Raw genomic sequence first — 22506 nt, 5'->3', positions numbered from 1 at the left:
AGCATAGCTCGTATCCGTCATGAAGTCTGACACAGTATTATTTTAAACCGTTCCTTTTCTCCTCTACATGCTCCTTAAATACTAATTTCTTCACGATGTCACCTTCTTCTCCGATACCTTGGTAGCATCACCTTTGTCAAGCTCGCTCACTTCGACAGGCTCCTCGAGATTCTCCACAGGTCGGTCGCCATACTTCTTCATGGTGAGTTTGTCGAGCTAGGAATGGTTGGTTAGCAGTTTCCAAATGGCAAGCTTAGTAGGACTTACATAGTTAACCAGCCAGATGTAACAGAACATGACGGCGCAGCAAACAAGAAGTGAGATAGCACCCTTCTTCCAATAAGGTGCATCAGCAGCACTGTAGAATATGATACCCCAGAATGTCCAAAGAACCATAGAACCAATGTTCATGGAGTACAGCGTCACACTGCGCATGGCATCATCACCTGTTCGCTGCAGGATGATGTTTGCCCAGCCAAAGATGAGTGGGTTGACCATATAAGCCGATCCAGCAAGATAAAAGGCAAACATGACACCGGCATCAGATAGGTTCCTCACGAGAAGCATGGCTCCTACAACGATCTGCAGAAGAACGGCGAGAATTGCCATTGGGACACGCTGGCCGGTGGCGTCCATGTGCCATGCTGCAAGCATATTGGCGGCGATACCAACAGCTTGAACGCCAAGGGGGTATGTATTGATCTGGGTTTGTGAGAATTTGTCGTTGTAGTACTTGAGCCAGAGCAGGAAGGTGTTTTGGAAGGGGAAGCCTTCTGTGCTGGCGCAGACAGGCGACCAGAAGAAGAGAATCCAACTGATGAAAGTCAGACATGCATTCGAAAGAAGCTTGAGGAATATACATACAACATTGGGGTCAAGAAGACTCGCTTGATCAGAGACATGGGCATGATATTGTGTCCATCTGACTTGATAGGAGGCAGTCTGGAAACTGCCATCTTCCTCTCCTCTTCGGACAAATACTTCGCCTTGGTGATTTCTGGAATATCAGGGAAGTAGAGGAAGCCGAATAGGGCAATAGGAAGGGTGATGATGCCGTCTATAACTGTTAGTCCAATATTTCCATCGTCTACGGCTTGACTTACCGATCAAGAACACCCACTGCCAGCCCTGAAGACCTGACATTCCCCTCATACTCTTATGAATAGCTGTCATCATGACACCAGCGAACATGGTACCAACTTGGCCTGATGCAGTGAAAAGGGCAGTGCGCTTGGAAATTTCCTCCGGCTTATACCATGCGCCGATAATGTAGATTGTTCCAGCATAAGTACTTGCTTCAGCCAGACCAAGGAAGAACCTAATGACGCAAAGTTGAGTAACGGTCTTTGCTGCTGCACTAGCCATCTATGATATGTGAGCTGGCAGGAGTAGTCGCGCTGATGTGAAGTTGACTTACTGTCAGACCAGCCCAGATGACGACCATCGACGGGAACCAGATTCGAGGCGCGATCTTCTGAATGATGATTCCATGGGGAAGCTGGCCAATAGCCATTCTGCTTCATGTCAGTTGCCGTGGTGCGTTTGGTTCGTGAGACGTACCCTGCGGTGGTAACAGAGAGAACATTGTTGTAATCATGGCCAGTCATGTTGAGAGATTCGCGAAGGCCGGCGACCTGGATTGTCAGTATACCTCCCAAACGGTTGGCTTTTGGCTGATCTTACATAGGCGTTCGCAAATGCCGCGCGATCTATATCATTGGTCAGTCAGAACGGTATGGCACAGCACTAACATCTGAGCTTACCGAGGAAGTTGAAGAAGTAGCTGAGACAGCAGTATGTCTAATTCTGTCAGTATTGTCGATGTGCCTAACCGCCTTGGTCGCATACCATGATGAAGAAATCTGCAAAATATCAGCATCGGCAAATACAAGCGGGTACGAATGAGCAAACCTAATTTCCTGACAAGACGTCTCTCCTCCTTCGACTTTGCCGCCGCTCCCAAAAAGAACGCTTCATCGCATCAGCACATGTCCAAATAGCTTTCCACTCAATACTCACCGCGAACGCTTTCGCCAAAACCACCATGTTCAGCCATTTTGACCTGCAAACAAATTACCAGTACGTTAAGATCCAAGGCCTCAAGTCAAACCGGCAAACGAGAAATGGTCAGACTTATCAATCAGTCGCTCCCCCTCACATTCTCCACTCTGATTATCAGATTTATAAGATAAACCAGCAAAATTTCTCTTCTTAGCCTGAAAGGGTGACATCGCCAATAAAGTTTGGTCGAACTGCCGAAGCTAACGTCGTATTCCAACGGCGTAGGGTCAGGAATGGTTAAGTGTGGGGTGGACCCTGCGCTGATGATGGTAATCTAGACTTGTTTTTGCCAAGAGATTGTAGCATTTTGGGAGATTTGAGTTTCAAGGGAGAGGGTACATATCAGCATTGTTCGCAGTGCTATTTATCACTTGTACCAGCCAATATCGGCTTTGTTTTTCCTAGACTTGGGAGACTGTTGGCCTAGATGCATCATGAGGCTTTTTTGCTATGGAGATATGCTTATTTCCATGTGGATTCCATCACGTTGGGAACCAGTAATTTAGCATGACTCAGTGGGACTTGCTTCAAGGGTCGGCCGCTGACTTAGTCTACCCTGCCACATGAGGTTTATTCATCAGGGAAAACGGCTTGGCATATCCAGTCTCTCGGTTCGACACTAAACATCCTCGGCAAGGTATGAGCGATTTAAAGTAAGCACCAGCCCTCATGTCCACCTTGTTCTTATTAAAGCTGAGACTATCGATCTTGGCGAGAGCTAGAAAAAGCCAGAGTCCCTCTTAAATTCGGTGAGCCAATCGAGATTATCTGCTGGAGTCTGATTCCATACATCGTGGCTGTGAACGAGTCAGTGAGAATTTGGTTGAGAATTGAATGATGCTTACCTATCGTACATTATCCATCGTGCTTGGTATTGGAGTTCTTCGTCGGTTGGGACGTGGCTGGTAGGGTTCAAAGGTGAGATGGTTCTCGCGACGTAGCGGGTCAAGTCTCTGGTCAGACCTCTGTACATGTTGCCATCGTTCAACGAGACGATCTTCTGTCCTTGAGACATAGGTGGCGAGTTGAGACCACTCGATGGTATGCAGTGCTCTGGGCCATTCCTTGATATCGCATGAAGGCTGTTGGAGGAAAGTAGATGGGGGACGACGCCCTCCTGCGTGTTTGATGAAACCCCTTCAGACATCGGTAGTCCTACCCTGTCTCGAAAGGAAGCCAACCAACCTGTTGAACCATACACCAAACCAACCAATAACTGATTAAACATAGGCGAAGAGTCAGGCATATGGTTAATGATCGAACAAGCCTCCTTCTGCAACTCGGCATCTCCAATCTCCAGATTCAACAACTGCAGCATATCAACATACTGCCTCAGCGACGTCTCAAGCTTACAATCCTCAAAAATGTCATTCTTGCTATGAATCTTCAACTCCGAGAAGCGAGACTTAGCTGCACTCTTCATAGGCGTCATACGTGCTTTGTTCACGATATATTCGGTGCTCATCAGAAGGTCGCGGAGCCAGGATGATGCTGTGGAGGGATGTTGGTAGTTCATTTCCGCGCCGAAGATAATACAGCAAGCTTCGAGATGAAGAGTATCATCGGATGGGATGCAGTGGTTGATGTCGGTGTAGTTGGCGTAGAAGTAGTCGAGCTCCAGCTGTAGTAGTTCGAAGGCACTTGTTGAGCTGTACGGTGCACCCTGTTGCGTGGAGAATGGGAGCGGTGAATTGCGCTCGTAGTCAATGAGATCTACACGGTGTGAGTTCGAGGCCTGTAGTTGGAGTTATTCACTTACAAGGAGGCATATGATTCTCCACCATATCAAGCGTTACAGCATCAAAGCCCCAATTCCCTTTCCAATCTGCCATGGTCCTCCCCTCCTTGAAATGCTCCGCTAGATGATTCGCCCGCTCTGACCATGTCGTCATAGTAATATTACAGAAGCCGCAACGTGATATGACATCCTCATGCTTAGACTTCCATTCCTCCATCGGCCACTTCATGAACTCTGATCCGTGGACAAGTCGAAGATGTTGTCGTAGATGATCCTTTCTATAGAAAATCCGCTCTCCTCTTTCGCGTTTGTGGCACAAGTCATGGTTATGTTCCTCAAGGTGACTGATATCGGGATCTACAACACTGCAGTAAACACAGACAGTCTCGGATCCCTGGTTGAGAGCAGTTGGGCCAAGTGGGGAGCATTCCCATTGCTCAAGCGAAAGATGTTGTGTCTTTTCGTGTCTTGACCAGGTATGCTTCAACTTGAACGTCTCAGTGCAGAACGTACACTGAAAACGATGACAAGCCACTGAAAGGCCGCTCCTTTCATCATTTCTTGCCCGTAGACCCCCCCTTCGACGCTTTTTGATGACTTTTCTGAGTGACCCACGGGACGTATTTGAGTAGCCCGAGGCTTGAGAGCTTCGACTCGAATCAGAAGTGTCGGTTGTCGCCCAGGTGCCAGTTGACGATGGTGCCCTGCCGTGTCTCGTTCTTGCATCATGGGATTGGTCGATGTCACCGCTTGCGCCCGATACTGCCCTTGCAATAGCAGCCATGGTCGATGGCTCGTCTTCAGGTGGTGAGTTCTCCCATCGCTCAAGTGGACTTTGTTGGACGGTTGGCGTAGGTGGTCTACGTAGGGGTATGTCTCGGGGGCTAGCCTCTGCCGAGCTTGGATCCGTTGTTTCTGGTGGGTTGAACTTCTTTCTGCGACGAGCATTGGCAAACCAGTTCAGGATTTGTTGTCGAGTCAACCCCGTCTGCCTCTCGATCGCTTCAACATCTCTGACGCTAGGGTAAGGGTGGTGTGTATGATTCGAAAGCCACTTGTTGAGAATGCGAACTGAGTTGAGAGAGAGTCGCTTGCCAGTTTTGGGTGGCGGAGTTGAGATGGTGCTTGCTTCAGCCCGTGTGTTTGATGTGATGGGAGCTAGAGTTTCAGCGGGACGAAACGGGGAAATTGAGTTGTCTTGTAGGTCGTTTCCGGACCCCAGGTTGTCTCCTAATCCTGGGGCAGGGTGTAATAATTGGGGATTGACTTCATCACTGAACGGGGTCTGAAAGGAGGCGAAGCCAAGCTGAGGAAAACCGGTCTGGTCGAGCAGGTCACTGAAGTCAGGGAAGTCGCTCGGGATTGTAGTAGCGCCATCATTACTATAGGCCTCTCTGTCGCTGCCTTCCATGTTGACGAGCCATTCGCTAGCAGAGATGCCGCGTCGACGTTAATGACGACGAGTCTGAGGCGTCATGTAAGGTTGACTAGACCCACTATTTCCTTGTCATCTTCAACCCTTTCAGAAAGTCTTAGCCAATAGAAGGAAAGATGACACGATAAGATTTGCTGAATGAGCTTTAGCCTTATTCCAATTGAGATATCATCGCGATGTTTACAGAAATGCCTTGTTTATGAACAAAATGGTCTAGATTATGTTAAAGCACGTACACTTACCGACAAGTTGCAGTCTTCCCTTAATTGTAAGCGCTCTCACCCCTTGGAGTCGCAGATCCTCCTTCTGTCCGCCCTTCGAACAGCTTCAAGAAACAGCGCAGAAAAGCCCATTGTTGCACCTCCAAATGCCTGAGCACCCAAATAATTGCCCTTCATCGCTCCAACCAAAGCTCCTCCAATCGGTGACCCAATCAGACTCGCAATACTGCCCAGTCCAAAGATCATGCCCATTCTCGTCCCAGGTTGTTCTGTCCCAGCAGTAAGGTATCCAAGACCCGCTGGAAACAAACTCTGGATGCCACCACAGAATATCCCGCAGAATACAGTCCATACATACATACTAGGAACTGCCTTAACGGGAATCCAAGCGAAGAGGGCGATGGCTGTTGCAGCCAAGACGGGGACGAAGACTATCATTACACCAAACTTGTCTGCAGCAAGACCAGATCCGAAACGGCCGATGGCGTTGACGCCGTTGAAGATCATGAGTAGGTTGAGACCATTGCGATACGAAAGTGGTGGTGAAATTGACGTTCGGGAGAAGTCAACGATGAAGAAAATTGAGATGTATAAACCCAGTAGTGACTGAAAGAACGTTAGACATCGAACAGCATTGCTCTCAAGGGAGCTTTTCTTGTCACACTTACCATGAATGTTGCAATTGCATAGAGATTAAATCGAACGTCGCGAAACGCAGTCCAATCGACCCAACCAGATATTCTCTTTGCCCTGCACCTAGGTCTCAAGCAAATGTTCGCGAAGGCCAATGTGACAAACTGTATCAAGGCGATGACACGCATCGTCCAAGGGAACCCCAAGCTCGGGATAAGCTGGCGCATGATGCCTGAGTATATCAACCCGCCAGTACACGACCCACACATCGTAATCCCAACCGCCATCCCTCGACGCTTGGTAAAGTACTGCGACATAACGGCGAGCATGGGACAAGACATGAACCCATTTCCGAGACCAACTCCGAGACCAAGGGTGAGAAACATGATCCAGAGCTGGGAGCCGAATGAAGCTGCGAGGATGCAAATAACATTGGCAAGAGAGCCCGTGAAGAAAGTTGATCTGAAGTATCCCGCGTCTGTGAGCCGGCCTGAGAAGATCCCAATGAAGAAGTATAGAAAGATTTGTATGGACCCAATCCATGACACTGTAGATGATGGTTCGTTGAACTCGTCGATGAAATAGCTTTGCAGAGCCCCGAAAGAATTTGTGAGGCCGGAGGTGTTCATCACAACGAAGTGAGAGGATAAGACGACTATACGCGTTAGAGGAATCAGGAGCGGAGTTGAGAATGCTTACTTGTGGTACTTGTGCTCCATCCCGGTTCGTCGTCTTCTTTGCAGGTGTCATCGCTGACTTTGAGAGATACTGGCTCAGGAAAGTGAGTGGAAGGCTGACAGTCCTTGCTGTCACTCGACTCAACTGCCACGACGGGGGGTTGTTTGACGTGCATCTTTCTGTTGAATATCGAAAGGTTCTCTGGAGTAACGGGGAATAAAATAGAATATGTGTTGCCAGATAAGTCGTCCATGTTGTTTTTCGCCTTTTTATCGACACCAAGGTGGGTCTTGTCAACAATAGGGTGCAGTGTCTCCTCCTTGTTCACTAATCAATGACATGACACGAGGTTATCGTCAAATGCGTTCCCGCCGACTTAAACCCCATTCTCAGTTCCGTTACAAATGGGACAGTCCTGTACAGTCACCTCAGGCTCCACAGACTCCTGTATCCCCATAACAACCCAACAACCAACACACTCCTGAATCTCAACCTCAACATCCATAATCTCATAACCCCTCATAATATCCCTACACCACCTCGAAACAATCCACCCACCAAACCAATTCATCGATCCAGTCTTAACCGTAATCAACAACTTCACTTTACTCTCTTGTTGTGCACTTCCGATCCGGACAGCTTCAAAGCTCTCCCACTCTGTATACTCAAGAGCATTCGCAAATTCCCGCTGGAGGATTTTATCAGGTCTTGCCATGAGTTGCCTCAGGGGGTGTGAGGCTTCCACTTGAGACCATTTGTTGCATAGCCCTGACCATTGTTCATCGGGGTAGTTTGATCGTGCGACGAGTCTGGGTCGGTTGCTCCAGTCACCATAGTAGTCTTCCGTTTCGAGCGCTGTTGGGGGAGGAGGTGCGCCGAGTGGTAAGGCTTGAAATGGAGGTACCCGCACGGTTCTGATCGATGTTCGGGATGCCATGTTGGGTGGAGGAGTGCTGGTTTCTCTTGAGCGGATGGTAAGTGAGTCTTGCCTCTGTACTTCCCCTTGGTGAGATCTTTTGGGTGGGATGAAATATCTTGGTTATTTTGTTAATTTTGATCGGTCTTTTGTTCTTAACTGACCCGTCGGGATAATAGTGTGGAGGGACAAAAGAGAAAGGATGAGCAATAGATCGGGACTTTATGTAGAGAAATTCATTGTAAATGCTTTTCAACTAAGTTTTTTACATCTTCCTCTAAAGCAGATGTATTGGTATTCCCATCGTGACTTAGTAGCGAGCAAATGTAAATTGAACTTCTCTTACTTTCGTGTATGTTGTTAGACTTTCAAAATTGGTGACCATTCATTCAAGGACAGCTCCATAGCCTTTTAGTTATCCAGTTTAACTCGCAATATTGAAACCTTGTTGTATTTTAACCGTTCAGGTACAGAGATTTAATCCGCTTTATGCTTTAGGCATCCGCTCAACATGGTTTGTATCATTAAAGAGGTAGATTCTCGACGAACACCTCGGCTGACTTAGTCGAAGTGTTCTTGATGAAACGGGGAACCAGGATGGTGGTTAGTACCTCTAGGAATAAAGAATCGAGAAAAGTCTTCTTTATAAAGTCGATTGATATGTAAAATGTGAAATCACTCGATGAGACAGATCACGCTGCACGCACTAAGCGAAGTCGAACTCATTGTAGATTAAAATGTGTATTATGATTGCTCAACAGTCTATGTACTTTTGTACTCCAGCCTTACTCTACGCCAACGCTATGCCTGTGATATCCCCTAACTCTGGAAACAGCACTGTTTTTGTCTTCGTCTTCAGATCGATAGCGTATACACCACCTGACAAGTCCGTCACATACGCCATTGCAGCATTCGTATCCAGCGCAAGGCCAATTGTCTCGTGTAGTCGCCTAGCTAGAACTTCTCGCTCAGGCGCGGCTGTGAGATCTCCGATAAAAGCACGATTCAGAGAGTTTCCAGATGGAGGATCACCGCGATCTGTCCAATAAAGGCTGTGTGTGCTCTCGTCAAATTCCAGGTCAATAGGCTCAGGTAGTTTGTCAAAGACCATCTCGACTTGTGTTGGGTCATCAATCTTGGCTCGGAAGATACGTCCTTGCGATCCTTTTGAAGGACCTTTTTGTGACCAGTAGAAGTACCCATTCGGCTCATCGACTGTGATACCAACACACCATCGGCACATATCTTGTCTGTCCTCTGCAGTTAAGCCAGTTGACACAAGAACCTCGATGCCAGATCCATCAAGATTACACCGTATAACTTTCATTCCTTCTCTATCGCACCAGTACAACTTGCCTCTTTGACGAGCAAGAGTGATTTGCTTTGGAGTGTAAACACCGACGGTACCAGTGCTCACGACGGTTGTTCGCTCAGAGCCATCTAATCTTGAGCGCTCTATGAATCCGTCGTTGGATTTGAAGGTTGGACCCATGTTTGTCCAGTACATGAAGCCATTTTGGTGATCGATTGTGATGCCATCTGGCATAGTCTTCATTTGATCATGAATTGTTCGAAGGTCGCTGCCGTCGGTGTAGCATGACAGAATGCGACCTTGGGGATCGGGGAAGTTGGATAAGTCTGTGTCGAGGATGTGAAGACGGGGTAAACTAAGAGAGCCCATGATGGTGGAATATGAAGTGGAAGGCTCAATTGATGAACTTCAAAGTATGAGAGTCGTATGCGGATCGTGGTATTAACACGTAAATATCCTCAGTCGGGCGTGCGTATGCTCAAGTCATGAGAAGTACAGGCATACATCCATTTTGAACGATTGAAGAGGCGGTGAAATTTCATCATAGCGTTCTTATCGGAGATCAAGTGGACACAGATCCGTGCGCCGGGCTTACGAGTACAGTCGGCGCCGACTTCGCGCCGCGAGACAGAATCTTCATCTTGAACTCCGCTGGTCTGCCGGGTCTACCGGGACAAGTGGGGCACGACCCGGCGTAGTGGGGCTGGTGATGCCGAGGCAGTTCCACCGCGGAATATGACACAGTCAAGAGCGGAACGCAAAAGATGTGCGGAAATTTTGAGGCTGTCCAGGGTAACCAAGCATTCCAAACGAAATTACTTCAGAATTCTTGGGATAACGCATTTCTCTTTTACAGATGGGTGATATGGAATAACTAGTAGTTCAAGTGTAGTTGAATATTAATTTGGTGGATTCCCTTAGCCAACGGGAGAGCTAAGGAAGCGCTGGTGTTAATGTGAGTAGAGGGACGAAGGACAATGGATGCGGTGGTGCAAATATCGCGACACTAATCAATCATCAGAGCCACATAGTAGTGTAGAGCCAATGTCAGAACAAGAGATTAGTACGTTTTGATTTATATTGATTTAGATGGTATTTACGATTCCTCCTTGCCTTTTCCGTCTGCAAAAGCATCCCATTCCCTTCTAACGTTCAACAACCTAACAAGCTCCTCGTCTCTTTGTTTAACCAATCCCCCATATCCCCTCTCCCCAACAGCCCACTTCGTCCCCTCAATCCACTTCCTTCTCAAATCCTCATCAACAACCGGATTCTCCTTCGCATACCACCCCTGAAGCGGCCCCAACAAATGATTAGCAAAATGCTCAATACCACCCTCCCCACCACCAAGATGAAACAACATATTCGGCCCCATGACTCCCCATCGTAGACCAGGACCGTAAGAAACTGCATCGTCGATGTCTTGGACGGAGCAGACGTCTTGTTGGAGAATGTGGAATACTTCGCGCATTACCGCGGCTTGAATCCTGTTCGCGACGTGGCCGGGAACTTCTTTTTGCAAGTGGATTGGCTTTTTGCCGAGGGTGGTGTAGAAGGTCATTGTCGCTTGGATGGTCATTGGTGATGTTTGGGAACCGCCGACTACTTCGACGAGGGGAATGAGATGAGGTGGGTTGAACGGATGACCGACGAGACAACGTTCTGGTCGTGCAGCAGCACTCATGCCTTCTTGGATAGAAGAACACGTAAGACCACTTGAACTCGTCGCGATGATCACATTGGGTCCAAGTTGCTCTCCAATCTGCTGGAACAACTTTCTCTTAAAGTCAATTCTCTCAGGACCATTTTCTTGAACGAAGTCGACGTCTTGAAGAGCTTGTTGTAGACTGGTACTGAAGATGACATCTTCAGGCTTGGCTTCCGTGTTCTTAACAAGACCAGTTGATGACAGAACTGGAAGAGCATCGCGGATGAAGTTGCGAAGATATGTCTCTGCAGCTGGGTTGATGTCGAAGGCTTTGACTTGGAGACCTTGGGCAATGAAGAGAGCGGCCCATGAGGCGCCAATTGCACCGCAGCCGATGATTGCGACAGATTTGATTGGCGACATGATATTAATGGTAATAATAAAGAAAATGCTTTACTTAGCTGATGCGATTCCTATCTATGGTGTGAGCAGTAGCTATAAGACGATATTTATTTACATCCAGTATGAGGATACAAAAATACCATCAATTCCGCCCTCATCCATCCCAATCTCTTAATTCCGCATCTTCCATCGCGCTTCGGCATTTAATCTCTTCAACGTCATGCATCGGCACTTGAATCACGCAAAGTGGCAAAATCTCCATCGGATCAACCGCCGACAGTCCAATCTCCACGTGGTTATCTCATCAATTCCTTCTTTTTCAACTTCTGGAAAATTTCTAGATCTTTTCTAGTGCGGAACCATCCGCCATTCTCCACTCTTCCGTTCCGTCCCGTCGTCATCATGGAGAAGATACAACAAATCAGGTCGTCTGCCCTGGAAACGTCTTTTCTCGTGGCGGGTTTTTGAGCCTCATGTTGCAACGCGTGGAGATGGGATTCCACTCATTTTCGTACGTCCGATTTCCGCTCGCGCTCGCGTTTGAGATTACCGATTTGTTGTTTTGCGGATCGGGGGCCGATTATGGAGATGGTGACGATGCATGATTCTTGTGGAGTTAAAAAATGGGCTCCTTGATGCTTGAAGATTTGTGATCTCAATAACTTGTCGTTACACCGACTTTGTCGTCATTGTGAATTAATAAGAGACGTTGACCTGACCACATTGAAGCTATCTCCCCAATTTCTATTTTGATCTATCATTCTAGTTGACTCCAATCTCTTGTTATTCTTGACTATACTCTAATCTCATAACTATCAATATGTCACAAGAACCCAGAATCCCTGACGTCTATGGCCCCGGTACTCACACCGACCGCGCCTTCATCCCCGTTCCCCAAGACACAAACCGCATCTTCCGTCTCATCGCCTCCCAAACACCCGGCTTCACCCAAGATGAATCCGTCCTCTCAAAAGTCAGATTCACAGGCGATGATTTCCCTGTCATCTCCGGCCCCATCAAGGCTGTCTCAGTAGCAGCTGCTCTCCACGCCATGGCCGGTGTAGTAGCCGATGAGATTCTCACCCTTCGAGGTGTTGAGAACAAAGAGCGCAAGATCACTGTTAATACTACACATGCTGGTCTTTGGTTTGGCAACATCGCTACCGCGTACGTTGATGGGAAGGATGTTTTTGCGTTGGCCAAGTCTGGAGAGTTGAAGAAGCTTTTGCCGGATTGGGAGAGAGGCTGGGTTGATACGCCTCTCAAGTATCGCACTACAGGTCTTTATCCTACTTCCGATCCTGACGTTTGGTACTCCCTTCACGGCTCGATGAACGCCGAGCCAGTTCTCAAGTCCATTGGTGTAAACCCATCTGAGGCCATCAAATCAAACGAAGAAGCAGCCGCGCACATCGCAAAGATTACAAGCAAACTCTCGCCTGAGAAGCTTGAGTTCACAAACCTTGTTAATGGTAACTGCGGCAGTATCTGCTTCACACCCAAGCAATGGAACGAAAGCGAGATGGGCAAGTCCCTCGCTGCTCATCCCCTCATCAACGTCAAGGCTCAGCCTCACGCTATTCCTACACCGCCCGTTGCTTTCCCTCCTCTCGATCTAGCCGATAAGCGTCCTTTGGCTGGTATCAAAGTTGTTGAGATGACCCGCGTTATCGCCGGACCTCAAATCGGCACGATTCTTTCTAGCTTCGGCGCTGATGTTATTCGGGTTAATCCCCCTCACTTGCCTGATATCAACATTATGCAACTTACTCTCAACGCTGGAAAGCGCACTATCGCTATTGATCTGCGAAAGCCTGAGGATGCAGCTATCATCAAGTCTCTTATCGCCGGGGCAGATGTTTTCATTCAAGGCTTCCGTATGAACAAGATGCCAAAGTTTGGTCTTGGACTGAATGACATCCTCAAGATGGCAGGCGAGCGAGGCCGCGGTATCGTTCATGTTTCGGAGAACTGTTACGGTCCTGATGGATACTACGCTGAGAGACCTGGTTGGCAACAGATTGCAGATGCAGCTGCGGGATCAGCATACGTCACTGGCCGTTCCCTCAACTTGCCCAACAATGAAGCTGTTCTGCCTTCACTACCCGTCAGCGACATGACCACTGGCGCTCTCGGCGCAGTAGGCACTCTTCTCGCCCTTCGCGATCGCGCCACAAAGGGGGGAAGCTACGCAGTTCACGCATCCCTCGTCGCAGTCAATACTTTTGCTCTTCGCTCCGACGTCGGTCTCTACTCACCCGAAACCGTCGCTGAATGCGCTAAGCGTTTCCAATGGGCTGAGATGAGAGGATCGCATCATGTTCTTGATCTTCTGATGACGGTTTGGGACGGCTGGAAGAGAGTCTTTGGCAAAGAGTTGGCTGAAGATGGTGGATGGTACCAGAGTTTCGAGACAAGTGCTTTTGATGGAAAGAAGCTGAGTATTCTTAAGCCTGTTGTTAGTTTGAGCGATGAGGAGGTGACGCCGCGATGGAAGACGGCTAGTGTTCCTTATGCTTACGAGAAGGCTAAGGGCATCAAGTTTCAGTGAAAGGATCGGTCATATAGAAGAGATGAATATTTAAAATACCCATAGAAATAGAACATAAATTCTTTTACAGGAAAAGTATCCAAGTCGTGACCCGGTTGTTGGAATCTCTGGTCGGTGCTAGAAGCAAAGTAGTCTTACAGGGGCATGACAAAGACTTACGACTATTTTAGCGTCGGGTTTGAGGCGGGTACTGGTAAAGTTACTTAGCATTTTAATTAGCCCATTAGCTACTTGAGGCTACTTTGTTGATGATCTAAACACCAAGACCAGATCTGTTTCATATTTGAGATGGTTCGATTCGCGATGAGTCACTTGCCGATTTCACCTTTAATATTGCGCCTGATATTGATTAAACTATCCCGAAAATCTGAACCACATTGAAGTACCACCGTTTCAGCACTGAGGACTGTTCTTCTCCAGTTTGCGCTACCGCTTCGGGCATTGATGAGCTTCAACCCACAGCAACGCCAATCAGTTTATGTCACTACCAATGGACGACGCAAGGACTCCACCGGCGACAACAAGAACCGCTTACATACGTACCATTATCGACAAAGACAGAGAAAGAGAATACTATGAGAGCTGTTGGGCCAATCTAAGAATGCTTCTATGGTCGTGGGTCGGCCAAAAAGTTCACTTTGACCCTGCTGGAACTGGTGCTCGACGACTTCGCAGCTCACCTCCTCCTGGCCTCCGACACCACTACATCATCGGCCATTCCAATCCTTTCGACGCCTTTGTACTTGGCTGGCTTCTAGAGAACTCCAAGCTCGATAGTTGGAGGATGTCTCGCGATGACTTTGAAGTTTACTTCTCTGAGACACAGATGGAGGACCCAGCAAACAAGGAGCTTCTTCAAAAACTTGAACAAGAGCGAGTGAAAGTCACAGTAGTCGACTCATCTACGCCAACTGAGTTCGAGACCGAAGACATTTGCGACGGAGTGATGCTTACTAAAAGCGATTACGTTCTCGAGACATCTCTGGAACGAGGCTCCAGTTGCTGGATAACAACAGACGCACTATACAGAGACTCCCTCCGTCACGGTCATCCCCAGCGCTACAACACTGAAGAACTCGCAAAGCGATACTACGATAACAGATTAAAGAACAAAATGGGTCACACAAAGCCATCATGTTCGTATCCCCACGGCAAATCCGACGCTTGGAAATTCGATCATGCAGAAGGTTGGAAAAACTACAAATGCAAATCCTGTGGACAGAGGTGTAAGCGCAGTAAAGGCTGTAAAGTCACTGGTGAGGATTGGGCGAAGAGGAAAGATATGATAGCGTGGGATGAAGGGGTTGATACGTCGGCGCCGAGACCGCCTGAGTTCGAGAGGGATTGGAGGATGTTGACAGCGGAGGATGTATGTCACTATTGGGGGACTGATCCGATGTCTTATGAAAGATTTAGGAATTGGAAGTGGAGGTCTGTTGATACGTTCACTGGAGAGTGATGTCATGCGTCTGACACGATCTAATTGACTTCATCTATCGAAGCTACATCACTTCTCATCTCATCATAAATCATCAACTTCTTTTGTTCAATCAACCCAGGTGTAAATTTACGCTGGAATTGATCAGATCTCGTGAATACCGCATCCCAAGTGTCGGATACCCATAGCCTCAAGCTCGTCAATCTGAGCCAGATCAGGGCCGACACTTCGCTCTTGGAGACCTTGCAACGAAGCCGCAGTGGTCTTGGTCTTGGGGATGAGCTTTGTTCCTCTGTCATCGAGGACAGCCAGAATGTGTGCAGCAGCCTGAGCCCATTAGCTTTTGCGCAATAAAGTACAGTAAAGGGAGTTACCTTGGCATTAATGGTGAGAGTCTTGGAATCGGGGTTATCGATGGTATCACAGGCTTGATGGTAGCAAGGATCCTGCGCAACAGCCGTGCCCTAAACCCTTGTTAACTGTGAAAGAACAACAGAATGAGTCAACTTACAGTATGCAAGAACCCAAAAGGCTTGTTCAAATTCTGCCAAAAAGGCGCATAATCACTGCCATTAGTCAAAACAGCAGGCGTAACCTCAATACCCTTACTCTCAAAGTACTCCGTAAAGATCTTCTCGGTAACTTCAGATCCCTTAGGAGCCTTTGAACCATGAGAACTTCCGTCAGTGTCGGCGACACCAAAGAAACCCTTGGAGACCATGTCGAAGTTGAGATACACGAGAAGGTCGTTGACGTCCTTGGCGGGGAGGGTGGAGGTGTAGTGCTTGCTGCCGAGTAGACCGTTTTCTTCGGCGCCCCACCATGCGAAGCGGATTTTGTTCTTGGTTTTGTACTTTGAGAGGGCGAGGAAGAGTTCGAGGATGAGGGACGAGCCAGAGCCTACTTGCGTTAGTAGAGTTATGATAAAACAGGGCAGGGTGATATACCATCGTCGTTGATACCGGGACCGGCTTGAACACTGTCGAGATGGGCACCGAGCTAGATAATCGTTAGTATGAGTATTGATCATCGCAGTGGGTGACAAACCATGATGACATTGCGAGGATCACCGCCCTTAGTCTCAGCAATAACATTCTGCGTAATCCTCTCCTCGATAGTCTGCGTCTGCTGAAAATGCGCGGTCACAGCCTCACCCGCCTCGATCCTCTCCTTGATTTTCTCACCATCCACAAGGTTAATGAAGCCAGCTGGGACATGCTTCTCGGGATCAGGTTGGCTAAGAGAACCAGCAGTAACATTCGTCGTAAGATCATGGTAGATAATAACAGCAGATGCACCAGCCGCTGCTGCGGGAATGACTCTTCCAGCGAGAGTTCCACCGGTAGGGCAGCGAAAGCGCTGGACGAGAACAATTTTACCCTTGACGTCGAGATCATTGTACGATGAAGCGTCGCACCCGGCGGCACCTTCGGGACCGAGGGCGATCTCGGCGGTGATGCCTTCTTCAGATGTTGAGGGGGAGTAAGTCAGGCCGTAGACGTAGACGGGCTTATCGTCAATCTTGAGCTCAATTGAGTCTACGAAGGCGAAGAGAGCGGGGAAGTTCTGTTTCCAGACTTTCGCATTCTTGACTTTGGAGATGCGCTTGTAGATGTAGTCAACTGAAGCGTCGTAGCCGGGCAGACCGAACGCTCTGTTTCCACCGTTGGCGAAGGCAATGTCATTGAAGGCCTCGAGGTTCGACATGAGGCTGCAACATGTTAACATTGTGTCTCTGGTATCAGAAGCGAAGGGCAATTACTTCTTGGTCTTCATATCAGCTTGGATCTTCTTAGACTCCAGCTTGTGAGTCTTGGCGAGGCCATGGGCGGGAGCCAACGCCAGTAGAGTGGCGACACCAGTGCTGAACTTCATGTTGACGATGTACAATAGTTGAACCGGCCGTAACGATGAAAGCGGGGAGTCGCATAAAGGCGCAGTGTCTCTATTTATACCGACGATCAAGTCACGCAATCAAAGGCAATCGCAATGCCAAGAAAGCCAATCATGGCGGGGAATCATGACGAACACAAGTTCGCGGATATAGTGTCGCTTCTGGAAGGTCATGTCTAGCCAAGAGGCTGTTATGATGATCGCCAGCAGCCTCTCTAACGGAGGCCTTATCGCTAGCGGTGACGACTCCCAGGCACTTTTGCTTGCACCAACGGGAGTCGATTTTTCACTGCACTAAAATGTGACCAAGGCCGATCGACGTTGCAGCAGATACGGGTCATCTTGGCAAAGAACGATAACCCCGCGACACCAAGAATGCCGAGGGGCTTTAATTGGACAATTGCGAGCTTTTTTCTTCGATTGTACTATTTTGGAAGGTCAAAGAGGTTGAGGGGACAAGGATCAAAAACCATACGAATAAGCTTAAGATGCAAAAGTTCCTAGTGAACGCTAGACGGGTTCGGGCGAAAAGCGCAAGTGTCTCTCGTCTTGACGTAGCAGCTCAGTCGTTCACAATAGATGATGTTCAATCGAACTCCGATCTTGCTTTCTCGACCTTTGAGTTGTAGACTGTTGTTTGTTTAATTATCTTTGGAACATACTTGACTTGTTCAGTATTCCAAAGTATGGCCCTTTGTTTGGACAAGATCGTTTGGCAATTTTGAGACACAATATTGAACATTGAAGCAGAACACCATGATTGCGCGAATGCGCTTAATCTCTTAGTATTTAAGAACCTAGGCCTCTGATTAACTTATCTGTTATCTATCTCGTTAACTTACCAGAGTCACCAGTACCGCACAACAACACGACTACACTTACAGCAACATTTTGTACCATGGATCGTAACAGCTCTCTTGTCATCGAAGCAGCCTTTGAGGAAGAGTCTGGTGGTGTTCCTATTCAGCTAGATCTAGATGTTGGTGACAGCTTCGATATTCTGTCGTTCATTGAGTCTTATTCTGACAGGCGTGCATCTGGTCATGAATCGGAAAAAGATGAATACCTTAAGCAGGAGAAAATTCTCATGGATTCAGCCATCGATTTCGTTCTCGGGGAGGCTACTGATGAGAATGGCAACATCGCTACCGTCAACCCACATCCAAAGCTGTCGATAGCACACGATCTAGTAGCATTCCTCTTGAGCCGCAAAGCTGCAACTTCTATCCTCTTCAGGCGTCATCTGATCCCTTCTAGCACTACCCCTCAGCCGTTCCCCCGCAACATTTTCATGGGCCAATGGACACCATGGATAAGTTTCAGTCTATCCAAATCAAGGGATGTCCAGCCAGGCACTCTTCAATGCTCTCAGCCGATGAAACCTGACGATATCGAGGTCATAACGGTTTCAGATACCAAATTCGTAAAACTGATGATGCTTGTCGACGGGGATGAGATGCTGATGATGAAAATGTGGGAGATACCTGATGGCTCGAGACATGTGAGTCCTCTTCTGGATCTAATGAAGCCTGACTTTGGCTTGGTGGAAGAACTTGGTGAGAGAGTTATTGCTTGGAGGGTTCATGGACTTGATGTCTCGTACTATATGGATAGGCTGGGATATCGCATTCCTGGTATGGTTTGGCCTCTTGAGAAGCTTATCGAGGAGTGATGATTGAATTCTTTTTACTCGGGTCTTACAAGATGCAGACGAGCGATAAGTATGAAAGGCATGGACATGGCAATAGATGGAGATTACCGCTTCGGAAAATAGGTTCATAGATCATGATACACTTTTACAATGGACTTAAACCTTGAAATACACCATTGCACCTGTAAAGGTAACGCATTATAGAGATATGGGCAGGGCACCTGTGGCACAATTGTCTATAGTAGCAAGACTACGTGTGATTACCTCTCATCTTGGAGCAAAGTGAGATGCGCCAAAATATCGGTAGAATATCATGCCACGCATCAGCAGGGTGAGAGACTCTTGTCCTAGTACAAGACTGCATGTCTTCAGTTTCCATCATGTAAATCTTTTGTCACTGCCATGACACTTGAAGATTTTGACAATCTACACGAGGACTTCATTTTCTCATTCGTAATTTATACCGTCGGTCCGTAGGACATTCGCTCATGGGCTGTGAAGTCTCACGTCAGCGATTCTTGCTCAAAAGAAACGGTGAATTAGTATTTCCCCAATCATCATGATTTCTAATCGTATCTATCATATATTGCTCGGAAGGCCAGATAAATACGATGAAGCCCTCTGAACTCAGAGATACAAGGCACATAATATCACCATGTTCTTCCATCGGATTAGTGCCAGCTTATTTCTAGCCACCCTCTTCTAGCTTGTATGGGATGCCATCGCGCTTCATACAGAACGGTCAATATCTTATTTCAAGGAACTTGATGTGCAGGTTGTATCCAAGGGCATCGCAATGGACTTTTCAGGACCAGCTTATGGTGTCTCGGAAGAGGACCATGCTGCAATTGCCAAAGCCTTTCCGAAAGGTGATCTTAAGGACAACGTCAACCAGACTATCATCTGGCTTTGTGCTACCAAGCCTCAGACGACATATGGTGAGTGATTGTTCTGCCCAATGACGTGACCTTTGCTGATCAGTTGCAGATACTTGGATGCAGCGTTTTGGGGAGAGATACGTTGACAAATATGACCCGAAGGGAAAACAGACAATCGATCTGATCTTTGAAAATCTTACGTCTGGAAATACTTGATGCCTGGAACAGGCTACTTTTTGTAATACGAGACTTGTTTCAAAACTAACGAGTGGGGGCGATATTATACGACGCAGCCAATCTTTGAGCAGCGGTTGCCTAACCCATTTTAATTTCTCCGTCTAGTCCGTAAGCAACATCAATTGAAGAATCAATGAGTTATTAAACACTTTCGCATCGCTTGTTTACTTCCTACTTGCTTGAGAAATCTCACAATGGCATCAGGTGATAGGAATGTCCTGCTTCGGAGGTTGAGCCCGGGTGATCAGTCAGCCACTCAACAGCGAATTCTTAATGATGCACGTATTCGCGGGACCGCGCAGTGGTTCTTTGACCATGAAAGAACACGGGATTGGCTGCGCGGGAATGAATGCCGGGTGCTTTGGCTCCATGGACCAAGTATCTCACCCACCTGCATACTTCTACGTACACAGCTAACAAATATCAGGCGCAACCGGCAAGACTTTTATTACCTCAAGTCTCGTGAGCCATATTTTAGATAAGCAGATCACACTAAGCACCGGAGTCGCTGTATTCCACTTTGGTCGACATGATCTGCAATATAACGTCGCTGATTACAATCTTGCACTGCGCTCTATCACTAGGCAGTTTGTATCACAGCTTCCGGCAGAATCTACACTCCCTGCCCAGATTCTAGAGAAGATTGAGGACGATGTTGGAGATGTCGAAAGTTCCGTGGCTATACTGCAGATGCTAGCATCTGAGTTCAGTGGGGTTATCATCATCCTGGATGGAGTCGACTCCTCAAACGAGGCTGGTCTACGTGAGCTGATGGATATTCTGTTGGTGAAAAAGAGTCGGGTATCGCACTTGCAAATCATGATGGCCAGTCGGAGTCCACCTTCGGACGCATTTATTGAGAGCTTCGGTATCACCACGATGACAGCCCGTGCTACCGACCAGGATTTGAGTTTATACCACGCAAGAGCTATTGATGAGGCACCCGTCAGCGCTGAGCTCCTGGACGAGTCTCATACGAGGCTATTTCCATACCAGAAACTTATGGATATGGCTGATGGCCGGTAGGTCTCATTGCGTATTTCAGGTATCATCTACTAAAGCCTTTTAAGGTTTCTCCCTCTTATACCACGTTGGTTTACCAACATTGCGTCGCAACCAAACAAGATCCTTCTTGGATTGGTTGAGTCCTGGTCACCACACTCCAGCGTAGATGTCCCTCGAGCATTTTGCGAAGCTCTACTCAACGGGATCCAAGCCACAAGTCATGCAGACATGATCCTCTGCTCGCTTTATTACCTCGTCACCGGCGAAGAAAACGGATACACCTTTACTACGCCAATGCTATGGAGTGCTCTGATCGCCTGGGGCATCAGAGACGAAGACAAGACGGTTTTTACTCTTACACAAATCTCCAACGCCTGTGCTGACTTCGCCTTCATTGACCCTAAAACAAAGGTTATGCAGCTGCGGTCTCCGTTGCTTACGGACTATTTACGCACTGAAGTATTCAACGACAAATACCACTCACGACATATAAAGGCTACGTTTCGGTATTTGACCAGAGGTGACTACGAAGGCGCATGCAAGTCATCCCAGGAGCTCAAAGAGAGACTCGAGGCACATCCGTTTCTCTGCTATGCTGCTAGAACTCTGTCACCAAGCCTTGCAGCCTTGCCGTCATTGCCTTACGACAGAGATTTTCTAAGAATGACAAATTCACATAGATCTGTAGACTCTTATCTTCAAGCTGCCGAAGCATGGCCGTATATCGATGGAGAGAGCTACGATGAGTTTGAGGCTGAGGAGGAGAGATGGCGCTGTTATACGGAAGGATATACTCCGCTTCATCTCGCTGCTCACTTTGGAGCCAGGGAGACATTGATTCAATCTCTTGTTGATCGTGGAGATAATGTCGAGGCTCGGGCGGCGAATGGACAGACAGCCTTGCATATTGCAGCTGAGATTGGAGATTCGTCACATACTGTCAAGCGTCTCTTGGAATGTGGGGCCAATGTTGCTGCAGTGGATGAAGATGGACTCACACCTCTGGCTCATGCGATAGTATACGGATGCTTGGAATCTGTGAGACTGCTCATTAGCCACGGTGCAGATATTAATACTCTAGATGAGGAGGATTTGTTGGAATGCTGTCGTGAGAAGCCCGATATCGCGGAATTCTTGGTGGGGCTTGGGGTGGAGATGCCAGACGATGAGTTAGAGACAGAGGAATAAAGAAGACATTGCCAGCAATTGTATACTATACAGTGACAAAATTGACTGTATGAGGAGTTTGAGCTGAGTCTTTGCCTTCAATATGGCTATACGGCAAAAAACATACAACACCGGGGATTCGCTGGTCGTCACCGACCCAACTACTAATCCAGCGCTTCGCAGCTTGACTATGGGAGAGCGGACGGGATCCCGTATTTTCTACGAGCTTTGGTCGTATGTACAAGATGACAATTAATTGCAGACTATAACCACCACATTTGCAGGCATTATCGAAGTCCTATTGGCCAATCGATGGCTTCGCTTTCTGACGCCCACCAGCGACATACGCTCATCTGACAGCTTGCCATTGAAGCCAAAACTGTCGTGAGATGTATTTACAATCGGCATAGCAGAGATTCCTACACTCTACAGACAGTTTAAACCAACAGAATCTCTACGGCTCGCTCCAGTCATCCAGTCGTTGAAGTCAGGTTGCAGTGCCGCTCCTGGATCTTGCAAGCGAGTAAAGCATCAGGACATATTCTCGGAGATGGAAGACCGGCTGCGTGCTATTTATTAGGAGTGGACATAAGCATATAAATCAACCCCTCAAATAATAGAAGTCTGTAACAATTCCACACT

At 47.7% G+C, this 22506-nt stretch overlaps 8 protein-coding genes across 8 annotated transcripts; 4 read left to right on the top strand and 4 right to left on the bottom strand.

Moving 5' to 3' along the window:
* Window positions 1-90: 90 nt before the first annotated feature.
* BKA55DRAFT_537087 (major facilitator superfamily domain-containing protein) lies at window positions 91-2056 on the bottom strand (the record flags this gene model as incomplete). The annotated part of the gene is made up of 10 exons (XM_046189881.1): window positions 91-216; window positions 268-814; window positions 865-1057; window positions 1104-1365; window positions 1418-1514; window positions 1561-1634; window positions 1684-1709; window positions 1764-1800; window positions 1849-1862; window positions 2020-2056. 10 exons carry the CDS (start codon window positions 2054-2056, stop codon window positions 91-93), a joined length of 1413 nt encoding a protein of 470 aa, XP_046052090.1.
* A 723-nt stretch (window positions 2057-2779) lies between these two features.
* On the bottom strand, window positions 2780-7703 carry BKA55DRAFT_592130 (uncharacterized protein; the record flags this gene model as incomplete). The annotated part of the gene is made up of 6 exons (XM_046195344.1): window positions 2780-2858; window positions 2907-3774; window positions 3821-5199; window positions 5517-6061; window positions 6124-6673; window positions 7303-7703. The coding sequence occupies 6 exons, from the start codon at window positions 7701-7703 to the stop codon at window positions 2780-2782; spliced, it is 3822 nt and encodes a 1273-aa protein (XP_046052089.1).
* Window positions 7704-8472: 769 nt separating this feature from the next.
* BKA55DRAFT_724400 (uncharacterized protein) lies at window positions 8473-11065 on the bottom strand (the record flags this gene model as incomplete). The annotated part of the gene is made up of 2 exons (XM_046201075.1): window positions 8473-9387; window positions 10145-11065. The coding sequence occupies 2 exons, from the start codon at window positions 11063-11065 to the stop codon at window positions 8473-8475; spliced, it is 1836 nt and encodes a 611-aa protein (XP_046052088.1).
* Window positions 11066-11864: 799 nt separating this feature from the next.
* Window positions 11865-13595, top strand: BKA55DRAFT_662031 (CoA-transferase family III domain-containing protein; the record flags this gene model as incomplete). The annotated part of the gene is made up of 1 exon (XM_046197614.1): window positions 11865-13595. One exon carries the CDS (start codon window positions 11865-11867, stop codon window positions 13593-13595), a length of 1731 nt encoding a protein of 576 aa, XP_046052087.1.
* A 601-nt stretch (window positions 13596-14196) lies between these two features.
* On the top strand, window positions 14197-15054 carry BKA55DRAFT_592127 (uncharacterized protein; the record flags this gene model as incomplete). Its single annotated transcript, XM_046195343.1, has 1 exon — window positions 14197-15054. One exon carries the CDS (start codon window positions 14197-14199, stop codon window positions 15052-15054), a length of 858 nt encoding a protein of 285 aa, XP_046052086.1.
* Window positions 15055-15177: 123 nt separating this feature from the next.
* BKA55DRAFT_687677 (uncharacterized protein) lies at window positions 15178-16908 on the bottom strand (the record flags this gene model as incomplete). Its single annotated transcript, XM_046199101.1, has 6 exons — window positions 15178-15360; window positions 15408-15497; window positions 15545-15933; window positions 15981-16032; window positions 16081-16744; window positions 16796-16908. 6 exons carry the CDS (start codon window positions 16906-16908, stop codon window positions 15178-15180), a joined length of 1491 nt encoding a protein of 496 aa, XP_046052085.1.
* Window positions 16909-17824: 916 nt separating this feature from the next.
* Window positions 17825-18598, top strand: BKA55DRAFT_687676 (uncharacterized protein; the record flags this gene model as incomplete). The annotated part of the gene is made up of 1 exon (XM_046199100.1): window positions 17825-18598. One exon carries the CDS (start codon window positions 17825-17827, stop codon window positions 18596-18598), a length of 774 nt encoding a protein of 257 aa, XP_046052084.1.
* A 1197-nt stretch (window positions 18599-19795) lies between these two features.
* BKA55DRAFT_562457 (uncharacterized protein) lies at window positions 19796-21971 on the top strand. Its single transcript, XM_046192286.1, has 3 exons — window positions 19796-20070; window positions 20120-20714; window positions 20763-21971. Exons 1-3 carry the CDS (start codon window positions 19887-19889, stop codon window positions 21883-21885), a joined length of 1902 nt encoding a protein of 633 aa, XP_046052083.1. The 5' UTR covers window positions 19796-19886; the 3' UTR covers window positions 21886-21971.
* The last annotated feature ends 535 nt before the right edge of the window (window positions 21972-22506 follow it).

Source organism: Fusarium redolens (genome assembly GCF_020744475.1).
Source record: "Fusarium redolens strain MPI-CAGE-AT-0023 chromosome Unknown BKA55scaffold_5, whole genome shotgun sequence".
NCBI lineage: Eukaryota > Fungi > Ascomycota > Sordariomycetes > Hypocreales > Nectriaceae > Fusarium > Fusarium redolens.
Note: the sequence above shows the minus strand (reverse complement) of the source record. Positions and strands in the feature narration are given on the sequence as shown.